The sequence below is a fragment of the Rhea pennata genome, chromosome 3 (assembly GCF_028389875.1).
Source record: "Rhea pennata isolate bPtePen1 chromosome 3, bPtePen1.pri, whole genome shotgun sequence".
NCBI classification, from domain to species: domain Eukaryota; kingdom Metazoa; phylum Chordata; class Aves; order Rheiformes; family Rheidae; genus Rhea; species Rhea pennata.
The window spans coordinates 50,025,683-50,045,927 of record NC_084665.1 but is presented as its reverse complement, the minus strand read 5'-3'; the positions used below and the strand labels follow the sequence as shown (position 1 = coordinate 50,045,927).

The 20,245-nt window shown below is 37.3% G+C and overlaps 1 protein-coding gene across 6 annotated transcripts in view; it reads left to right on the top strand.

Annotated features, from left to right (window-relative positions):
• The window catches only part of ARID4B (AT-rich interaction domain 4B), a 96,979-nt gene that overhangs the window by 25,852 nt on the left and 50,882 nt on the right, over positions 1-20,245 (top strand). For 3 of the 6 annotated variants that reach the window (XM_062572278.1, XM_062572280.1, XM_062572277.1), the window contains exons 3-7: positions 6,547-6,657; positions 11,404-11,469; positions 12,067-12,157; positions 16,073-16,152; positions 18,522-18,613. In XM_062572278.1, the coding sequence (XP_062428262.1) occupies positions 6,547-6,657; positions 11,404-11,469; positions 12,067-12,157; positions 16,073-16,152; positions 18,522-18,613 (440 nt within the window). Of the gene's footprint in view, positions 1-6,546; positions 6,658-11,403; positions 11,470-12,066; positions 12,158-16,072; positions 16,153-18,521; positions 18,614-20,245 lie in introns of those variants that run through there. The other 3 variants (XM_062572279.1, XM_062572282.1, XM_062572281.1) reach the window with 3 other exon arrangements.

Here is a 20,245-nt window from a genome sequence, read left to right as displayed (position 1 = left end):
AATAAAATCAAGCCACAATCTGATTATCAACCAGAAGAAAACCTGCCCAAAGCCCTTACTGTCCTGCTTTCAATAGCCTTTTCATATGAAAGTCACTTATGTTGTAGTTTCGTTGTAGCTTCCAAGTTTCCAGAAAAAAAAATCCTCCCATTTCCTGTTGCAGTATTTCCCATTTCTGGGATGCAGATGATGAGCTAATGGACTGATTTTTTTAATGAGTTTTTAAACTTCTGGCCTTCTATGTTCATTTCAGATGTTACACTTGCCTGTAAGGTCTTACATGCTTCAGTACCATTAAGTCTTTAGAAATCAGTTTCTCTTCCTTGTTGCTTTGAAAATATACAAGAAGTATATTTGAAATCAACTATATGTGTGTTATCTGCCAAATCGAGTATAGTACGTTCGCTATAGTAATACTGTTTTCTGAAGATGTGTTTTGCTTGTGTGAATTTAGTGATCATCTTAACCATGGGTTTCCCACAATTGGTTGAGCTGTAAGCAAAAACTTAACACTTCTATGAGTACTTTGTAATTTTATTTACTAAGAGACTGATTCTGCAGAGTGTTAGTGTATCTGTGCTTTTGAGTGGAACTGATTGCCATTTGAAAATATCGAAGGTAAGTATCTTAGTATTTGGGGAGAAAAAGTTTTAATGGTTTGTGTTGTGGTTTTTTTGTTCTTCCACCCTCCTCCCCACCCAGTTTTCATGAAGGTAATTCTTTAAAAATTGTCTACGATGTTGGATTTACTCTCCTTTTCTTGGAAAAGGCAATCAAAATTCTTATTTTGAGAATTTTCAACCCTCCCAAGATTTGATAATTTGTTGAAGGACTGCAGGATGGCTGCTTATTTTGCGGGATAAAATAGGGGAGTGAAAATAGAAATGATAAAGTATGTGATGGCTCTGCTTGCAAACTGGGTACTTCTATGTTAACTCACAGAAGATGTGCAAACCATGAGAAAACACTTGCTTCTGAAAGGTAACTTTAAAGTTCTGTAGTGGGGAAGAAAGAAGTTCTGACATTGTTTCTCCTACTTAATATATATTATGTGGAAAAACTGAGATGTTGAGCCCTATAATGTTTTTTTTAAACTAAAAATCTGATTTGGATGCCTAAGGGAAAAGGGGGATAGGGTCTTGAATCTTTAACAAGGTTTCTTTAAAACTTGGTTATTGAAATTAAACACGTGTTGAATTTCCACATAAAAGCTAAAACCAGTCTTTTCTTTTCAGTAGCTCAATTTTTTTGGCTTTAATGAGTATGTTTCACTTGTGTCAACATAGTCTTGTAGACTAGGTAGAGCCTGAATTTTGAATATTCAAAAGCTGAAATCTTGGCATCTTCAAACTTCGTACATACAAGGAGACAAAGGGAAGGTACAGACCTAGTTTTGTCTTTGCATGTTAATCTGAAAGCGGTCCTGCAGGCTCTCCAACTAAGCATGTCGCTATGTGTGTAGATTGAATGCTTAATCTTGTTTTCATGTAGTTTACTTGGAACATCCTGTACATAGTGCAGAGGAATACAGATTAGGAGATGGAAATAATATATTTGTACACACTGTATTAAAAGTGCTTATAGGCAAAGGACAATGTAAAGAAATTCTGTCAGCTGCTTCATGACATGACAGACTCTTACAAGGCAATTTGGATATAGTATTGCAGCACAGCTGAAAGAGGAGGTTTGAGGATAATTTCATCCCACAGATGAAGTGGTCAGTTCTCCAGTTTGTCTATATGTTGTTTTTCAACAGCATTAAAAATGAGATACCACTGTCATTTGAATTAAATATATATATATTCCAAAGTGTTCTGGAGGGTCTGTATTTCCTCCCTGACATTTGGAAGATCCAAACTATAAAATGGATGTAAATGTCCAAATTCAGAAGATGCAGGTTCCTTTATGATGTGGGCATCTGGCCATTTTATCAATTCTTCCAAGTATAATCAGCTCGAAGGCTGAAGGAGAGGCATCATTCCAGAAGTCTGTGTTGCCTGCCAAAGAAAATTCAGCCACTGAATTGGTGGAAATTGCTGACTGGTCACCTAGAGACTGCTCCTTATTTAAGTGGTAAACCAGCTTTTCAATTGTGGCAGCCAGGGTTGCATATAGAAAATCCTGTCTGTACAGAAATGTGCATAGCAGTTGTGAATTAAGGTATCAGAGAAGCTGTTCTTCCTACTTCCATTAATAAAATAAAATTTAGGCACTAGTGAAGTGGTTGTCCATTAGCCTGTATTTCCTAAAAAGAGCTGCAAACTGCAGAAAGTTAATTTCTTTTTATCCCTTCTTTCCCTTTCAAAAGAATGTCAGAAATAATAATTTAAAGCTGTTTTTTTGGCTATTGACTTAGGATATGCAGCATACTATGCTTTTTAATACTGTTCCTGAGGAATTAAACGCACTGTGACTGTATGCAGGATTTATAGTATTGGTTTTCAGCTTTCGCTGTCAGGAAAGCTACTTTAACCACAAAAACAGGATTTGCTCTGTCGAAGGCTCCTGCAGTCGCTCGCTTTTACCCAGTGCGTACGTGGTGGGATTCGTTCAGCCCATCCGTGGGTATTTAACGGCCTCCATTCGTGAGGGCTCTGGGGCGAGGCGGCGGGGGGCTGCGCTCCGCCGCGCAGGTGGCGGAGCCTCCCCGAGGCGGCAGGGTAACTGCCGCGCTTCACCTCAGACGCAGCCGCTGCCGCCGCTCCCGCAAAGTCCTGCCCGCAGTTTTCCCCGGCAATCGCCTTACGGGGACAAATTTAGTTTAACGGCAATCCGCCTTTAATCTACCGGAGGCCCCGGCGCCTCCAGGGAGCGCGGGCGGCGCTGGCGGGCGGATAGAAACTTCTGGCAGCTTCCAGGTCCGGGCCCGCCTCCCGGCGCCCGCCCGCCCGCCCGGCGGCGCCGCCCTCGCCTCCGCCCCTGCGGGCTGCCGCGAGTTAGACGCGCTTGTGGAGCCGAGCTCGCCCTGCTTCCCGCAGCTGGGCCGCGGGAGCCCTCGTCTGCTTGGAGAACTGTTGAAGTCCCTCGTAAAACACGCTCTGCAGCACCTTCGCAGAGCTGCGGGGAAGACCTGCCTCTCCCCACAGCCGCCCCGAGCCCCGCGGCGCCGGCCCAGCCGCGCCCCGGAGGGCGTTAGAAGCAATAGCCGCCCTCCGCCAGTGGGGAGAACCCGCTGGGGATCGCCGCGCCCTTCGCTCGCCCCCCAGCGCGGGGGAGGGCGAGGGGAAACCTGGGGCAGGCAGCCGGGCCGCCCTGCGCGGTGGAAGAGCCCGGTGGTGTTTTGGGGCTTTGCAGGCTCCCAGTTAGCAAAAGCTGACTGGGGAGGGGGCTGTGCCGGGCTCCTAAGAAGGTAGTTCTTACCCACAGATGAAGAGTCTTACGTTCAGGTGTAAAACGCAAAAGGAAATTCAGATTATCTTGTCTCCTTAGCGTAAAGCAAAGGCTGGGACTGCAGCCCAGAGATTGGGGGACAGCTACATACAGTGAGGCTAGTAGTGCTGTCTCAGGCTTGAGTCTTCTGCAACTTTTAAGAGTCTTCTACAACTTAAAAGAAACTTAAAACATTTGACTTGAAATGGTCCAGCGCTGCGTCTCCCCCTTTGCCTTGGAGAGTTGCAATGCTTCATATTGATATAATTCCAGAGTGCTTACAATGCCTCTTGAAAGAGTCCTGAATCATGTTCTCAGATTTTAGCTCATTTTTTTGACAGTACCATCTTTTGGTAACTTAGATTGAAAAGCAAAGAGAGAATAAAAGCAAACCCCACTAAAACATGTTAAGTAGGCAAAGCTGCATTCAGTCCGAGAGTAAGCACGTTTACTAAATGATCTAAACACAGAGCAGAGAAAGGATAACAGGTAAAAACAACTGTACACTTAATCTTTACAATTTTGATGGAATTGAATAAAATTTTCTGTTTGAGAACAGATGACTCATTTAGAGTTGGTGAAAATGACGGAAGTCACAATAAGAATTACCTGAAATTCATGCGAGACTTTGATCATTAATGTTTACTTTTCTAGTTTGCATTTTCTACAGCAGACCACGTGCTGCTTGTTGTCTGAACTTACCCTTTCAGCTGAAACAGTCAGAATGAGTGAAGTATATTGTAAACTTCAGTTAGGCGATTTGGGAAAAGACCACTTAATTTGTGTTTTCAGTGAAATGATAAAACTTCAGGAAAAGTTTATCCTAAACGTAGCTGTTGAAATCACATGGTTGTTAAATACTTTAAAAATGTATAAATGATTCATAGTGGTTAATAAATATATTCTATTGGTATAAATATTCCTAACAACAGTTGCTCCAGTTCTGTATGTTTGGCAAAAACATACCTACGGTGGTAATCATATAGTCCATGTGTTTGCTATTCTTTCCCTGGAATTAGTTAATATTTATTATTGCAATTACAGTAATTTTGAAGAAATTATCTGTTGTTAAAAAAAAAAAAAAAAAAGTTGAGATCTAGGTCAGGATTTGAAATCAAATTGCATGATAGTAAAATTATTCTTACAGATGTTCACTCCAAGAGTGGATATTCTTATGGAGGATTTTTTTAAGCCAAAAGTGATTATTTTATCACTATTTTTTGTTCGAATATTATTTGATAGTTACAGCTTCAATAAGAATTTAAAATTGTAATGTAAAGTTTGGAGATTGTACAATTGACTGCTCCTTCTTGTAGCATTTGAACTATGATAATATTGCTAGTATTGTTTGAAGCAGTAGACTCCCAAACAGACCTTCAGATTGTCTTCCTAGTACTATAGACTTTTCTCTCTCTCTCTTTTTTTTTTTTTTAGTAAGGTTCTGCAGTAGTGAAGGAAGTGTTCTTTAGTTTCTGTAAGTTAATTATGACTCCAGTTCTCAAGATCACATATTGGGCTATATAGAGAGATATAAACAGATACTAACACAACCGGGTCTTACAACGTGTATTCACAGGAGAGATCTAGCTATGTGCATCTGTGTTAACCCAGCTGGGATCTGTGTTTCTTTGTAAACTAATCTCAGTAATCCACACTAAGTTAAGAAAACCTAAGGACATGAAAGGCTGTCAACATTGTACTCTTTGCTACTGAAGAATTGAAGAAGGCAGGAGGATTCTCCCCTTCCAGAACCTGACTAACTTCATAAGAGTGTCTATTGCTGCTTTTCCCCTTTCAGATCTACGTTGCAGGAAGGGGACAGTTGACCTGCTGAGGGCACTAAGCAAAATCAAGTTTATCACCATTTGTGTTCCTATTTTACCATCCTTCCAACTGGAATAAGAGAAAAAGCCTTGCGGTATTTGTTGAAGACAAATACACTTGGACTCTTAAGGGAGCAAGAAGGAAGCGTGTATCAGCATACCAACACTGTTAACGAATCTTTTTAATCTCAGTTAAATTTTATTATTACAGAATCCATAATAGATATGGATGTGTGTTCATGAATATAGTATTGCTCCTTCCCCTCCCCCCCCCCCCCCCCGTACAGTCATATGGGCATGAAGGGGAGAGGTTCGTTAGCACGTTCATGTTGCTGGTTGTTGTAACAAGCATAGATTGATAACATTTTTCTAGCAGTGTGGAATGGGTTCTGTTACATGAAGATGACTGAGGTAAACTTGAGCAAAGTCAAGGTAAAACTTTATTAATACAGAATTGTCTATTAGCATCTCATGTCTCATTTTTTCGATTTTGCGAAACATAAATTTCTGAAAAACCATACATGGAAGAACTTGGGTATATAACTGGATACCTTTATCTCAGTCCCACTGGAGCTGGAAACAGCTAATGGGAAATCTCTGCTACTGAATGCAAACACTTCAGGGAGATGTACAGTCTCAAACAGTAACTCTTAAGACCTATAGAAGACTGTTACCTCTGTGTTCTTCCCAGGGAGAACAAGAGTGAATCAGAATTGCCTGTTGTGAGCTGTGTTTGAATCTCTAGAGGTACACAAACATAATATGGGTTTAGACAAGGGTTTAGATCTTTCTTTTCAGTTCTTGTTTGGGGCTGCATGGAGAGAGGCTTGCACCTCTTAGAAATGTAGCTTGCTCCTGTCACTTGCCACCAGTTGGCTTCCCTTCTGACCCATCTTGGGTGAAATAACAGGATGAGGTGGTTCAGATATTCAAAATCACCTATCCTGGATTATACCTCAGTTCTTCCCCTCTGGAAGAAGGGAGCCTTCATAAGTCTACCCTGTGTACTAATTGGACCCATTTCCCTATCCCCAGCTTCTGCGCATAACATTTCTTTCTCTCTGCTCCCATTTCCTGTTTCCCAGTTCAGGTGCCACCTCTTACTTTTTGCAGGACGTTTCCCTCCTCTGGCCCCTTCATCATCTTTGCCCATTCATCCTCCCGTTACAGCGGTGTTGCTACTGCTGTAATGCATGTGTGAATTGAGGGTAAGCTTTATGGGGCTGTTTTGTAATAACTTGTCTGCATTAAGGAAGACAGTAGTAGTTTTATTGCCAGTGGTCCTGTGTTTCTGAGGACTAGGCTGAAAATATTTGAGTAATTAAAAAACAGTTGTGTTCCTTTTTTCTTCCAGGCCATTGATGAGCCTCCTTATCTCACAGTGGGCACTGATGTAAGTGCTAAGTATAGAGGAGCCTTCTGTGAAGCCAAGATCAAGACAGCAAAAAGGCTTGTCAAAGTCAAGGTATGTGGTTTTCCTCCTAACCCTTCATGAAAAAACATCATTGGTGTTTGAAATAACGTAACATGAAACTTTCTAGTCTGAAGACAAATAAGAGGCTATCTGTTCCTTGAAGACTAGCAGTGCAGCCTGTGAAAGAACAGTATGCTTGTTGTGGAGGTGGGGGTTACGCACTTCCCTCCCCCTCCCTTGCAGTTGAATAAATACATTGTTTCTTTTACTGCTTTGCCATCTGCCTGAATCTGGTATCTGTGCCCTTCAATGCCATTAGGCTAACCTTAAAATGGCTTATTAAAGTATGACAAATGCAGGTTTATGTACAGGAGAATAAAAAGTTTTAGGTAATTCATGATAACAAAGTAGGTTTAAAATAGTTATTCAGGGAGCACAGGTCACTGCCATTTAGCAGTGGCAACTAGATAATGCTTCAGGAACAAGACGAAACCCTGCTGTCTTCCAAAAAAACTTGTCATATTAAATCCTATAGAATAGGAAGCAGGTTATCTTACCTAGTCTTTATGGTGACTCTACCAGTAAATACAAGCCATATACAGTATTAATAAAAATTGGAGAGAATGAATAGAAGATACATATTTTAACATCCCTTGGAAATTTACTGCATCATTAGTAGAAATAAAAAGAACAATTTGGAGGCTTGTTTACTTATCTACTTGTTTAAAGTAAGTATGTATGCTTACTTATATATATGCTTGTATATAGTAAGTCTACACTGTAAAATGGTTTTAAATTTCTGTTTGGATGGTGCTGCCCTAGGAACTTATAGTCTGGGAGCAGGCAGTATTTTTCTCTTCTGCCTCTTAAACTCATACAGAAATGTAACAGAGCAGGTTCAAAAGCCCTTCTGAAGAGGAAATTAGAGTGGTAATATACTGCTTAGATGCAACAGAGTTAAAATAGCAGAATATTTTTTATGTCTGCTGTAAAAAGAAATGAAAATGCTCCATTACAAACTATCTTGTGTTGCTTGGACCCACCATCGTGCTGTGTCTGACTTTTTTTTGCCTATAGCATGTGTAAGAGAGAATAAGTTATCCCCAAAAGCCCTGATGGGAAGGGCTGTCACTTGATCTGATGAGTAAGTACAATGTAAAGATGTTAGTCTTAAATCTGACATCTTTAAAAAGCCTTTAGAGCAAATTAGTGATCTTTTCATTTCATTAGTCTTAACTGTTAACTGCATCAGCTGGGTTATGTTTAACAGCACCATTGAGTTTAAGCTATTAAGTATCTGTATTTAAGCTGTGAAGTATTGGTATTAAAGTACAGGAATTGTGTTGTGCCTAAATTAAGTCTTAATTCCTTTCAGCTCCTTCAGAAGACTTGTAACCTTCCTTAGATGGCCCTTTGCACTTGGGCACACTTTCCATTGAGAAGTAGTTTCATATGGATCTATTGCAGCTAGGTCACTGCAGTATTTTGTAGAAGGATCTTGAAATGAAATAAAGTTTTTACTGTGGTTTGTGGAGGCTGTCTAAAGCGCTGTGGCTCTAAGTTTCTGGGGGGTGCATGTGTGCATATGTTTCTTTTCTGTTTGCTATTGCATAACCTAGAGCAGTAAAGTCTGCAATACTGTTACTCCTTTGTACAGTGATTTATTTATCTATCTAAGAGTGCGATAACAGAATCTGTTTACACTGTTTTTTCTCAACAAAGAGTGTATGTTCCCTAAACATGACTGACAGCTTGATTTTTCTCAAAAAAGCTTTTCAAAAAGAAAAGCACATATAGACTTTCTGAGTATTAGCTTTTGGCAGGATTTTTACTACCAGGTTCACATTGTCTGGAGTTTTGGTCACTTATACTCTGTTTATCTTCCACTTCTTTAACCCCATGTCTTTTATGCTCGAGTCATGTTTGAGGTAGTTATCTCTTCCTTATCAGGAAACTCAGTTGGCTTCATAATACCAACTTTAGCTTGAAGATTCCATTTAAGTTTCATAACTAGATGCACCCTCGAGAAAGGAAGAGGAAGGTGACTGTATTTTAATGGTATAGATTAAATTGTTTTCAGACAAGTAAAATACCTTCTATTGCTTCTCCTTTTATCCACTTTCTTCTGCTAAATTTTGCTTCTTAAGAGTATTTCGAGGGGCACCTTAATAAAAACTTCTTTTTCCATCACCAGCATAAATCAATAACTTTATTCAATTTAAATCAAGTGCAATGTATTTTTCATTTTGATATCAACAGATGCCTTATTTCAGACTTTACTAGGCTTTGGCAAGTTCTGTGTATGCTGCAGAATTCTACATTAACAGTGTAGGTACATTATGCACATTGTCATGGAAAGCAGTAGAATCTACAGAATTACCTGGTCTTTTGAAAGGTATAGAAGGCAGTATAGGTTTCACTAAAGAGCCAGGCTTTTGCCATAAGAACACTGGTAGTCCGCTCCATTTTCATAGGATCAATTATACTTCTGTTGTTATTATTTTTAAAGAGAGATATTTAAGCCAGTTTATTTTGATAGTGTCTGCAGGGACACAGCCATCTTCACCTTTTTGTGTCTGGATACTCCACAGAAGTTTCAGAAGAAACAGTTTTCAGTGCCTGGCTTCATTAAATGGAATCTACCGAAGCATCTACTTTATAGAGCCTGTCTTAGAGGACTGTCTTTTCAGGATGGTGATAAAAAAGGGAAATTGCAATTGAATCTAAACAAATTGACCTGCTAGATGTAGCAAACTTTTACCTGAGACAGAAAAGACTTTTAAAACCCACACTGACAAATACTGGCATCACTGCCATCAGCTTCAAGAAGGGCCAGTAGTACCACATTGTGTTTGTAGTTTGAATATTCCTATTAATATACATATAGTGCATACGCATTATCTCAAGAAGCTAAAATGGTTAGTATCAAATTTTCTCCTGAAAAAGCGGCAAAGCCACAAGGCATCTTTAAAAGAAAAAATCATTCTGGAATACAGAATAGCAAGTTACTATGTTCTCCCTTCTTCTTAGTACGTTGTGGCTAGCACATGGTTTTGGATAGAGTTCCTTTTTGCTGTAAAACGCATTTAAGATAATAACAAAAAAATCAATTAAAACAGATAAGTCAAAATTGATATACTGGATATTCCAGCTGAGTGAATAGTGACCGCTGTGTGGTTACTGTTGTCAGATATTGGGCATCCTAGCTATGAACTTCGGATTTCTGGATAAATCCCAAAGAAGAGAGGAGTAAATATCTGTATTTGTCAGGTTAAATTTCAAATGGTGGCTTAAGCTGTATTAATTCCAACACATAATCTTCTGTCTGGCTTCCAATTCATAAAATATGATCTGCCTCTATCCAGCAGACAGGAAGTATTTGCTGCCAGTTAGTGGGACGATGCAACTTTAAAAAGAACAGGCTTTCACTTTGTAATGCCATGATTTTGATGGAAGATGGACAAAATTACTGTTTCTAGAAGTAGCACCTCTAAGTCAGTGAAGCATATTAGTGCATTTATTTTCTAGTTGGTCAAGGTAGGCTCTCTTCAATTCTGGTTATAGGTGTTGTTCTTGCCTGTTAGCTAGTTTCAAGGTTTACAAAACCCCTTAAACTGTCCTCCTGAAGAGGCTCAGTAGGAAAATTGGTGGCAGAGAAAGAACACTGTTCTGAAGCAAATTCTGCTGTCACCGTGTTCTACAGGGAAACCAACTTTGGGCTCATTTGTGAACTAAGTCCTCATATTTAATGTAGGATTGCTGTAGCTTAGAGTAATCATTAGACAGCTAAATCTTGTGTATGTGACTGACTATTTTAAATACTAGATTAAAAACATCATAACCTTAAGCCAAACAAGTGTGTCCTGGTGCATCTTAGCATATTCCATGTGGTGTGAATGTGTAAAAATGTACAGATAGGTAATGCCAGATTGCTCAGTTTCCCTGAGTTTTTAAAACAAGAGTGGAATTAACTTTAGGCCCAACTGATAGGGTAATCCTGTGACTTTGGTCATGACCAAGTTAGTTTTCAGTAAAATAAGTGAAATTGGAACAGTGTCTGAAATAGTTGATCATAAATTTGAATTTCCAGGCCACTCTATATTAGGACAGAAGGTGTAGGACTAGAGATACAGTCAGCGACAAGAAAATACCCCAAAAATGCTTTAAAGATTTTACTTATTTTAAAAATATTTTACATCCAAAAGTATAACAATCTGGATGTTTATGTCCTATTACTAGCAATACTTAGGCTAGGCTGACATGAACTGAAAGGCTACAGAATTCTATTCTGGGTTTGTTACTGACAGCAGTGCCCTGTACTGTTTTGTGGGTCTTTCAGCTCAGAGTGAGGGAAATGCTGCTTAACCATCAGCAGCAACAGTGGGGAAAAAAAAAAAAAAAAAAAAAGTGTTAGATATAGATGTGAACACAATTTGATTTCAGAGTGTTGAAATAAAATATTTCTTAAATGTTCTTTATGCTCAGGACTCTCTAAACCTTCTCCTCTTTTTGTTTGGTACTAGAGCAAATCAAGATCGTTAAACTTCTTGATAAACAATAGTTTGTGACTTCCTTTAGTATTCTGCTTCAGAAGGTTAAAAGTATTTTAAAAGATTTCAGTAGCAACTAGGAAATTATTTCCCTGTATTTCTAAAATACCTGAATGAAAGACAGTTTCAGCTAGCTGATTATGGTGACTAATTGAAAGATGAGAGTAAGACACTGTCTACTGACATCTGCATGTGTTTATGCTGCTCAATTGTATCAAGTGATTGTCAGTTGAATTATATTTTTTAGGTAACATTTAGACATGATTCTTCAACAGTGGAAGTACAGGATGACCACATAAAAGGTCCCTTAAAGGTAATACCTTTGTTTCATTTTTGGCAACAATTTGAAAAGCATTCTTTTTCAGTGTTTTGCATAAATGTGTATATGCAGAGATGTGCATGAGCTGGAAGCGGAAGGGTGATTTTATTACATAGGCCAGATAGTATTGTGGAGTGTGAAAGATAATGTTGCAAAGCCAGAGTTAGTACACTCTTCCTTTTTGTATTATCCTTTTTCCTCTGTAGTTAAAGGGGATGCAGCAATGCAGACTGATGCAAGCCTCTCTGTTCTTTTCAGCCTTAAAGCTAAGAAGTTTGACTGGCTCTTTTTAAAGTCACTATTGCTTTGAAAACTCAGCTGGAGGATTTGATAGGCAAGCTCTTATACAAGAGGATGACATCACTCATACTGATTCTTGTTCTCCACCTGCTGGCAGGAAAGAATTGGTTCAGTTGGTTTATTTTAGAAGGAAAAAGTTTTAAGGGGTATAAACACTTTAAAGGGAAACTGCAAAAGTCTGGTGTATATTTAACAAAGTTTTTAGAAAAGCGCTCTGTTTGCTTAAATGCAGAAGTGTTAACTTTGCCTATTTCAGAAGCTCTCAAATGCTAAGTGGCTTTTGTATTTTAGGTAGGAACGGTTGTAGAAGTGAAGAATCCGGATGGAACTTACCAGGAAGCAGTAATCAACAAGTTAACAGATGCAAGCTGGTACACTGTCGGTAAGAGGATTAGTTATGTGTTTGGATAAAATCTCATTAAAAAAAAAAAAAAAAGGGCTACTGACTTGTGGGGTTTTTTTGCCTAAGTTTTAAACATGATGTGAGATTTTTTTTGAGCTGCATGTGTCTTCAAACTTTTTATTTATAAAATACATGCATATGCATCTCAGACAAATATAATGCATGCATGCATGCACACGCACACAGAACCAAAGCTTGCTGCAGAAATACTTTTCTTGAGGAGGCATTTTTTTTTAATCCTTGTGAAGAACAGTTTCTCACTTATTTTGTGGTCTGCAACTGTGTGTTGGTAAAATGAACCCTAGCACTTCATAATCCTTCTTTGAAATGATTAATTAATAACTTAAACTCTCTGCTTATCTGGAGTGAATGGGTAGCCTAGCAGAACCTTCAGTTCATGAATGTCAGACTGTAGGAAGCCCCCATGCTTTCCACCATAGTTGTCCCCTTCTCCATTGATAACACGTATACTTTTGCTCTTCCTTTACCTTGTTTTTAGCTTGCCTTCTGAAGAGAAGGCAGTATATGCTGTAGTTGCTCTGAAGCTCTTCAGATCACTCTTTAGCTAGGTAGTCATTCAGGAAGTACATGTATGCTTTCTTACTGACTAGCCTCGGGTCTCGTGTGTTCAGATTTGCTTTCTAGCAGCTCTCTATCACGTGGGCAAGACAGGCAAGCAAGTAGTTTCAGGGACCACGTTTGCAGTAGGCCACATTTGCACAGTAATGTCTAAGCTTCTGAGACTTTGGAGAAAAGTAACATTGCCAAGTGAAGGATAAGATTCTGCTTAATGTTTGAACATTTTAAAGAGTTAAGAGTAAACTAGCTTGGAGGACAAAGTTAGAGTTAGGAGAAATCTAATTCTGTCATAAAATGCTTAAAGAAATTAACTCTTAACTGTTGTATGTATACTGTGTGTTTGATGCACTTCATATGAAAAGTTTTCAGTTTGTTACCTTATTAACAAGAAATCATTGGGGCCGTACTCATCACAATGTAAAACTGGGACACCAGATAATTATGGAGGTCTTTGGCAACTGCTTCTTACCCATTCTTAGGTATTTAATATACTATTAGAAAATTCTGAATATTCTGAAGTTAGTGATTCAGCAGGAAGAGTAAGATACAAGTACATGCAGATGAGATTTTGAAGGCAGCTAGCATAAGGTTGCAATTGTGAATCAAAGAAGATGAGATTGTCATAAATCCTGAGCTTGAGAAACAGGAAGCAGAGATGTGAGAGTTGAGACTGAAAATCTTATTTAGTAGATAAAAGCATGTCCACCTTGCAGAATTAGTAAAAGTGTCACAGCTGATGACTGTGTAATGTACTTAAAGAAGTGACAGTAAGAGTGGATGATTAAAATAATCTTTGTCAGGAAGGTAAATGGAATGATATTGAAATTATTTTTACAGACAATGATGACTTTGCAGATCTGAATGCAAGTCTCCCTTCGAGGGATAGTTCTCATTACCAAATTTCAGAATTAGCACACTTAACCAGCAAACCTAATGTTGTCCTAGCACTTCTTGAAGTATCTAATTACTTATAGTATTAATGGTTTCCTGAACAAAATTACTTTGACTCAGTCAAAAACTTAGTGAAGGGATAGACAGCTCTGAAGTAGTACCATTCAACAAGTCATTGTCTATTACCATTCATTCCAGTTCAGAAGAAGCTTGTAACATTTAGAGGAATAACTGTTTTTGAACTCCTTGAAACTCTTTTAATGCTAAAGCTTGGAGTGCTTTAAGGAGCATCCCTGTATTTCTTATGTTTGTAAGATCATGTTTCATATAAAAACAAATTTCATGAGGTTGCTTACTTTCCTACTTAGGTAGAATTTTACATGTTCAAAAATCCTCCAACCCCCTTCTCCACTTTTGCCTCAGTGCATTGCTTCTTCCCTTTCAATTTTTGTGAGAAATGCTTTTATTTACTTTAATCTTTATTTTATTTAAATGTAAGTTCCCTTCTATTGTGCGTTTTTGCATGTTTGTTTTTTTTTTTAACCCCGCAATTTTAGGATAGGTATTTTAAATGAGTACTCTTCGGTGCTTCTGCTCAATAGATTATTTTGAGGATGTTTCCTTAGATTAAAACATCATATGTGTTAAAGCTGTATGTGCTATACTGACCATGCAAGTGACTCAGCCAGATGAAGCTGTACCTTTGAATATATTCGTGTTATGGAACATAATTAAGAAATCCTCTGACAGAGAGGAGACTGCAAGCAGCAGTATCCCAGCCCTGAATAGGTTTACCCTTGTTGCAGTCAGCTTATCCTTTGAAGAGGATAGATTCTTTTAAATCTCTCATTATATAAGGAGACTCCATTGAGTTAATTAACACAAGCTGAATTAGAAACCTGCTGCCTTCTACTTCACTTAGTGAAGGGAGGGCTTAATTGCATGTTGACCACTTGAGATGCAGCTCCAAAATCTATGTATTCCCTGTTACAGTGGTTGCCCTTGATACTTTTTCAACAAATTTTCAAGTGAGAGAAATGCATCTGTAATTGATACTTTATAGTATAATCACTGATTACTAGTTAGTGATAAAACATGCACTAGGGAATGGTGGTAAGAAAGGATAGCCTTTTCTTTTTTTTTCCCCCATTAATGCTGGTTTTTGTGTATGGATGAAATTCTCAAAATTGGGCAGAAGACACTTTGATATCAAATAAATACTAGTCAGGAACTTTCCTGGGCCTTTCTGCTTTTTGTATATTTCTTTAATTAGCAAATGTTAAAATAAAATTGTGAATGTTATGCTTTATAAGTCAGGTGACTGAAAATTAAACTCTCATCTTGCAAGCTATTTCTGCTGGTTGACATCCTTCCTTTTAACTCTGTTATTTTGGCCCTTGTTTGTCAAAGGGTTACATATCTTTAGTTTTCCTTCATGTACTTGAATTCTAACGAGACTAACTGAAGCAGGCTCAGCAGTACTGTTGCTTGATAGAAGAGAAGGCCTGAATTGAGATGGAAAAGATACAAAGAACTTGCTGAAACTTTTACGCTGGATCAGCTATGCTTGGTGTGTTGTTGTTTTTTAATCCCTGCTGCAAAAGAGGAGACTTTTAAAGCTCACTTAACTTTGAGGACAAGAGTGTGATTATTTTTACTGTTTGTTTGTTTTTGTCCTTGTATATAAAAGATAAAGCAAGTAGCTGGAGCCATCTGTGTTAGAACGTGTTTCCTATTGAATTGGTTCAGTTTCTAGGGACAGAAGAGCATAGTCATTAACAGAGGTAACAAAGTCCAGAAGCTCCCTGATTCTTCTCTCACCGTAGCTGGTCTTTATAATTGTTTGAACTTTGACCACTATTTAGTGCAATCTGCCTTAAGCTGACATTGCTATCATTTTATAGATCTGTTAAATGAAGTCAGCGGAGATGAAGGCTAAAATGTCAAATGGCATCAGACTGTCTTTTTTTTTTTTCCCCCTCTCTCTCTCCAGACATCCATCTGTGTTTCTCCATAGTAAGCATAGCTTCCATTTGAAGAGCATAGGAACTCTGGTTTTGAAATAGTTCTGTAAAAATTAAAAGGGCTTTTAAAACTTATTTTGCAGTTTTAGCTTATGTGCATTTCTCTTTTCCTGTCCTGATCCATGCGTTGTATGTACTCAACTGTTGATCAGTTAAGACTCCATTTTAGCATATATGCAAACATGGGGTAGCTCTGCAGGGAGGCAGGAACTTACGCATTCAGTGGTTCTGTGCAGCTGCTTGACTGGGTATGCAGTAGTATGGAGGTACAGCTTTAAGGACTGGCTCCTGGAAAGTATTATCTCATTTCTTTCTGAGACATAGAGCAATTGCTTACTGAATGTCCTGATTAAAAAAAAAAAATCTTTTTCTTCCTTCTCCTCTTATCTGGTGATGACAGTATTTGATGATGGTGATGAGAAGACTCTCAGACGCTCTTCCCTGTGTTTAAAAGGAGAAAGACATTTTGCTGAAAGTGAGGTAATGAACAATTTTAATACGGTTACTTCAGAATGAAACAAACAAACAAAAAAAAAAAAAACAGGACAGTGTTTTTAGAACCTCAATCTTCAGGATATTATTTATATCCCTGGTAGGAAAAATGGTGGTTATGTAAAATACAATCTACAGGGTCTAGTTTACCTTTTTTTATTTTTTTAACCAAGGAATGTGATTTAACTTCTCCAAACTGTGCAAGTTAAAGATTCATATTCATATTTTTCATTTTCGTATTATTTATGGTGTGTAGACTATATAGCATGTAGGTAATTATGTGATTGCTGTTTTTTTCATGCCGTACATAAGATCTAAGTATGGTATATGATAAAAGTTAATTTGTATCTTTGAAAATAATTAAGTTCTGTTGGATTTTAGGTAAAATGATCAAGTTTGACTTGTAAATATTTGTAATAACTGAAACTCAATACTTTTTAAAGGCAAGCTGTTAGTTACTCTTGTTAATTTGAACACATTTATAAGTATTTTGCAACTAATTTAGTGTCTTAAAAGATTTGCATATTAAAGTATGCAAATATTTGTAGCAAGTTGCAGTAGTTGAAATTTAGAATGAGGTTTATTTCTCATTTTGTAAGATAATCTGGACTGATGGAAGGACTTGCACGAACATATAAGCTTATTGGAAAGCTGCTGAGGAAAGTTTTTGCTTTCTTATTCTTCATGTATCGTAGTCAATGGAGCATGCTGTCTAGTTACTACGTTCTTAGAAAGGTTCAGATATCTTCTGAAATGGATGTATGCAAGTCTAGATTTAGATAAAACTAAAGAAGAGGGCCTGAATTATAAGCCTAAATCTGAATTGAAATAAAAAGATTCTAATTATAAAAGAATGCATTATCCCTCTGATTAGCTCTTTGTTGCTATTGATGTTCAACACTCTTGACAACTAGACTGCTTCTGTTCTTTAATATTTTAATGTGTTCATGAATGTTACTTCAGTAAGCAGGATTGAAAACTTTAATCAAAATCATTATGTATATTGATCTACTTCCCATTTGGCTGAACGAGAGTCAGTCCAGCTGATTTTGTCAGATTCAAAGAAACCTTATGTTCAGGTGACACCTACTTGTCATTGTGTCATTGTTCTTTTCATCTTACCTTTTGATGTCTGGCCAAAAGTCACAGATAGGCTATTCACTGTCACCCATACTCAAAGATGCAGATGTTCTGTATTTCTTGTAATTAGCTCATGCTGATATAGCTACTCAGCAGGGAAAACTGCATCTCCTGTTTCGTTTGTAATTGGAGCTATGCCCCATTGTAGTTGCCTTGTTCAAAAATTGCTTTAATTTCACTTCGGCCTCTTCATGTTTGTGGAATCTGTTATGGTGTCCAAAACACTCATAAATATTTATATATTTACTTCAAAATTTAAAAGGCTAGTTTTATTATCTGTATTGAATTTGGTTCTGCCTGACACAGAATGTTTTTGAGATTCTGATTGATGTTTCACACCACCTAAAAATTCCCAGAGTCCTGAAAATAGCAACTTCAGAGAATAGTATTTAGAATGAGCATGTTTATTTTAGAAGGCTGTGTGCCTTCTTTCAAAGAACAAGAGATGCTTATACAAAAACCTCTGTGTCCCTGCAGCCTTAAAATTTAGAATGATGGTCTTTTAAATATTACAGCAGTTTTGTAGAAAGAAGATACTGGAGGTCCACAAAGTCCTCCTGCTGATGTTTTAGCACTCTTGCTGATTGGAGAAAGTTTTCTTCCTCTACTTTTCCCTGTTCTGTTGCTAATATCCAATGAACTGCTCTCTTTAAAACTGTTTTAAAGTCTTTCCTCTCCCTCATTCTAATCATATTTTTCCTAATAATTCATGATTTGTCTTGTTTGCTGATTCTGGGTTGTCTTGCTGATCCATTTTGTAAGGAACCTTCCTTTATTTCCTGTAAATAGGTGATTGGATGTTAAGTCCAGTTGTGTAGAACAGAGGTAGAAAATTCATCCTGTAGAGACTAAATATCCCAGGACAGCAGAACACCTGATTCTTAGTTCTCTGCCATTGGATAGCCCCAAAGCAGCACTTCTGGGAGAGAGCTGTGTGTGTGTTTTGGATGAAAAGTAATTGTCTGGGGGAGGGAAGAAAGTGGTTGCTTTTTAAAATTAAAGCAGTCAGGTCTGTGCTGTAATTGTGATACAAAGAAAGTCTCACTATTGACAAAAAAAGCAAATTACACAACTTCTACATTTTTGTAAGTAACTTGCACCAAACATTTATATAAGTGTGTGTGTGTGCATATATATGTACAAACACAGACAGATATAGATATATATGTATGAAAAAATAAAATACTGAAATAAATGCATATGTTTTATTTCAACAGACATTAGATCAGCTTCCACTCACCAATCCTGAACATTTTGGGACTCCTGTTATAGGAAAGAAAACAAACAGAGGAAGGAGATCCAATCATATGTAAGTTGTACTTTCTATTAATTTCTAATTCTTTATGATTATTAAGTGTTGTATATTCAGCCTTCTACTATTAAGTGCAGCAAGTTAAATGAAAATTGTTGTGTAGTGCCTAGGCTGAAAGTCTGTTTTTCTCTGTATCATTACAAGCACGAATTGCAACAAGTCCTCACTTAATCTGTAGTTAGAACAGTAGCAGCTGTTGACAAGAGGTTTTTCTTGTTTGCATGTAGTTTTATCTTTTTAAGCAAAAAAAAAAATAAAATTAAAAAAAAAAAAAAGGCATGCCAAGAGGAAATATTTGCTGATACTCTACTACAGAGAAGTTTCTGAATATATCTACTATATTTGTGTTGGACTCTTACTAAACTAATATCTCTTTAGATGATGAGAAGTCTTTGTAGTAGGTACCAGAATCCTGAGGTAGACTTCTGTTTTTCCTTACAAGGTCTCTGAAGGGCTTTTAGAAAGAGATAAACAATATTATGGTTTGCGGCAAAGCTTATTGATTAGAAAAAAATGAACTTCAGGTGTAGTGACCTGATTTCTTATGTACCTGAATTCTTTATTATTGTAATCTGGAAAAATCTGTGTTAAAAAATAGAGAATTAATCAGAGTATTTAATGTCAGCAGCTATATGATGAACATAAACTATAATTTATCATAGTAAGCTGATTTTAACCAAGTTATTGCACATGTAGTATTATAAATATTATACAAAATCATCCAGGAAATGTTCATTACTGTGTTACGTCCTCTTTGTTGCCAATGCTAGTAATGTAACTCTGTACTAGGAATACTGGCTGAGGAAATTACAAGAACCGGGAAAGCAATATATGGCATAGTTTGGTGTTTTTGTTTTGTTTTTGTAGCCTTTCTTTTATATTAAACTTTTCTTTTAAAAAGAGGATAGGGTAAAAAGAGATAAGTGAGGAATGTTGGGTTGTTCTAAACTGCAGAATTGATGATGTGGTTCTGCTAAAACGTTGTCATGTTGGAAAGCAAATAAAGTCATTTCCATTGTATTGGAAGGTAATAAGTAAGCACAGTAGAAATAAGTTCATATGTGCAACTTCAAAAGATTTTATAATTCCCTCTTTATCATTCTTTTTGTTTGTTTTCCCAGTTAGTAAGACTGCTAATCACTGAAATTTTAAGAAATGAGTTCAGTTCTTCAGAAAGCAATAGTTCGTGGGAATGAAATAGAGATCATCTTCCTTATATATAAGGGGGCACTTAATAGTTAAAAAAATAAATAAATAGAAAGCAGTATATGTAATTGTTTTTCTCTCTCTCTCTTTAAGTTTTGAAGTAGGAAGCATCATGCCACACTCAGATTTACCCCTTCCTGCTCTGAATTTTTTGACAGCTTAAAATAAACATTGCCTGTATAATTCTGAATAAAATATAGAAATAGCATGAATTCACTTGAGTATTGGTCTGTTAACTTGTGATGTATTGAAGGAAAAAAATGGATGATACTGGCATATAGCACAGAGAATGTGATTGCAGCTTCCTTGGTGTCTCTGACTGCATTGTCTTCTCTGTTTCCCTAACCACACCAGACAGTATTATGGCAAACCAGCATACTATTATTTTCTTATTGTATGATTTGCATTGACTGAATTGTATAA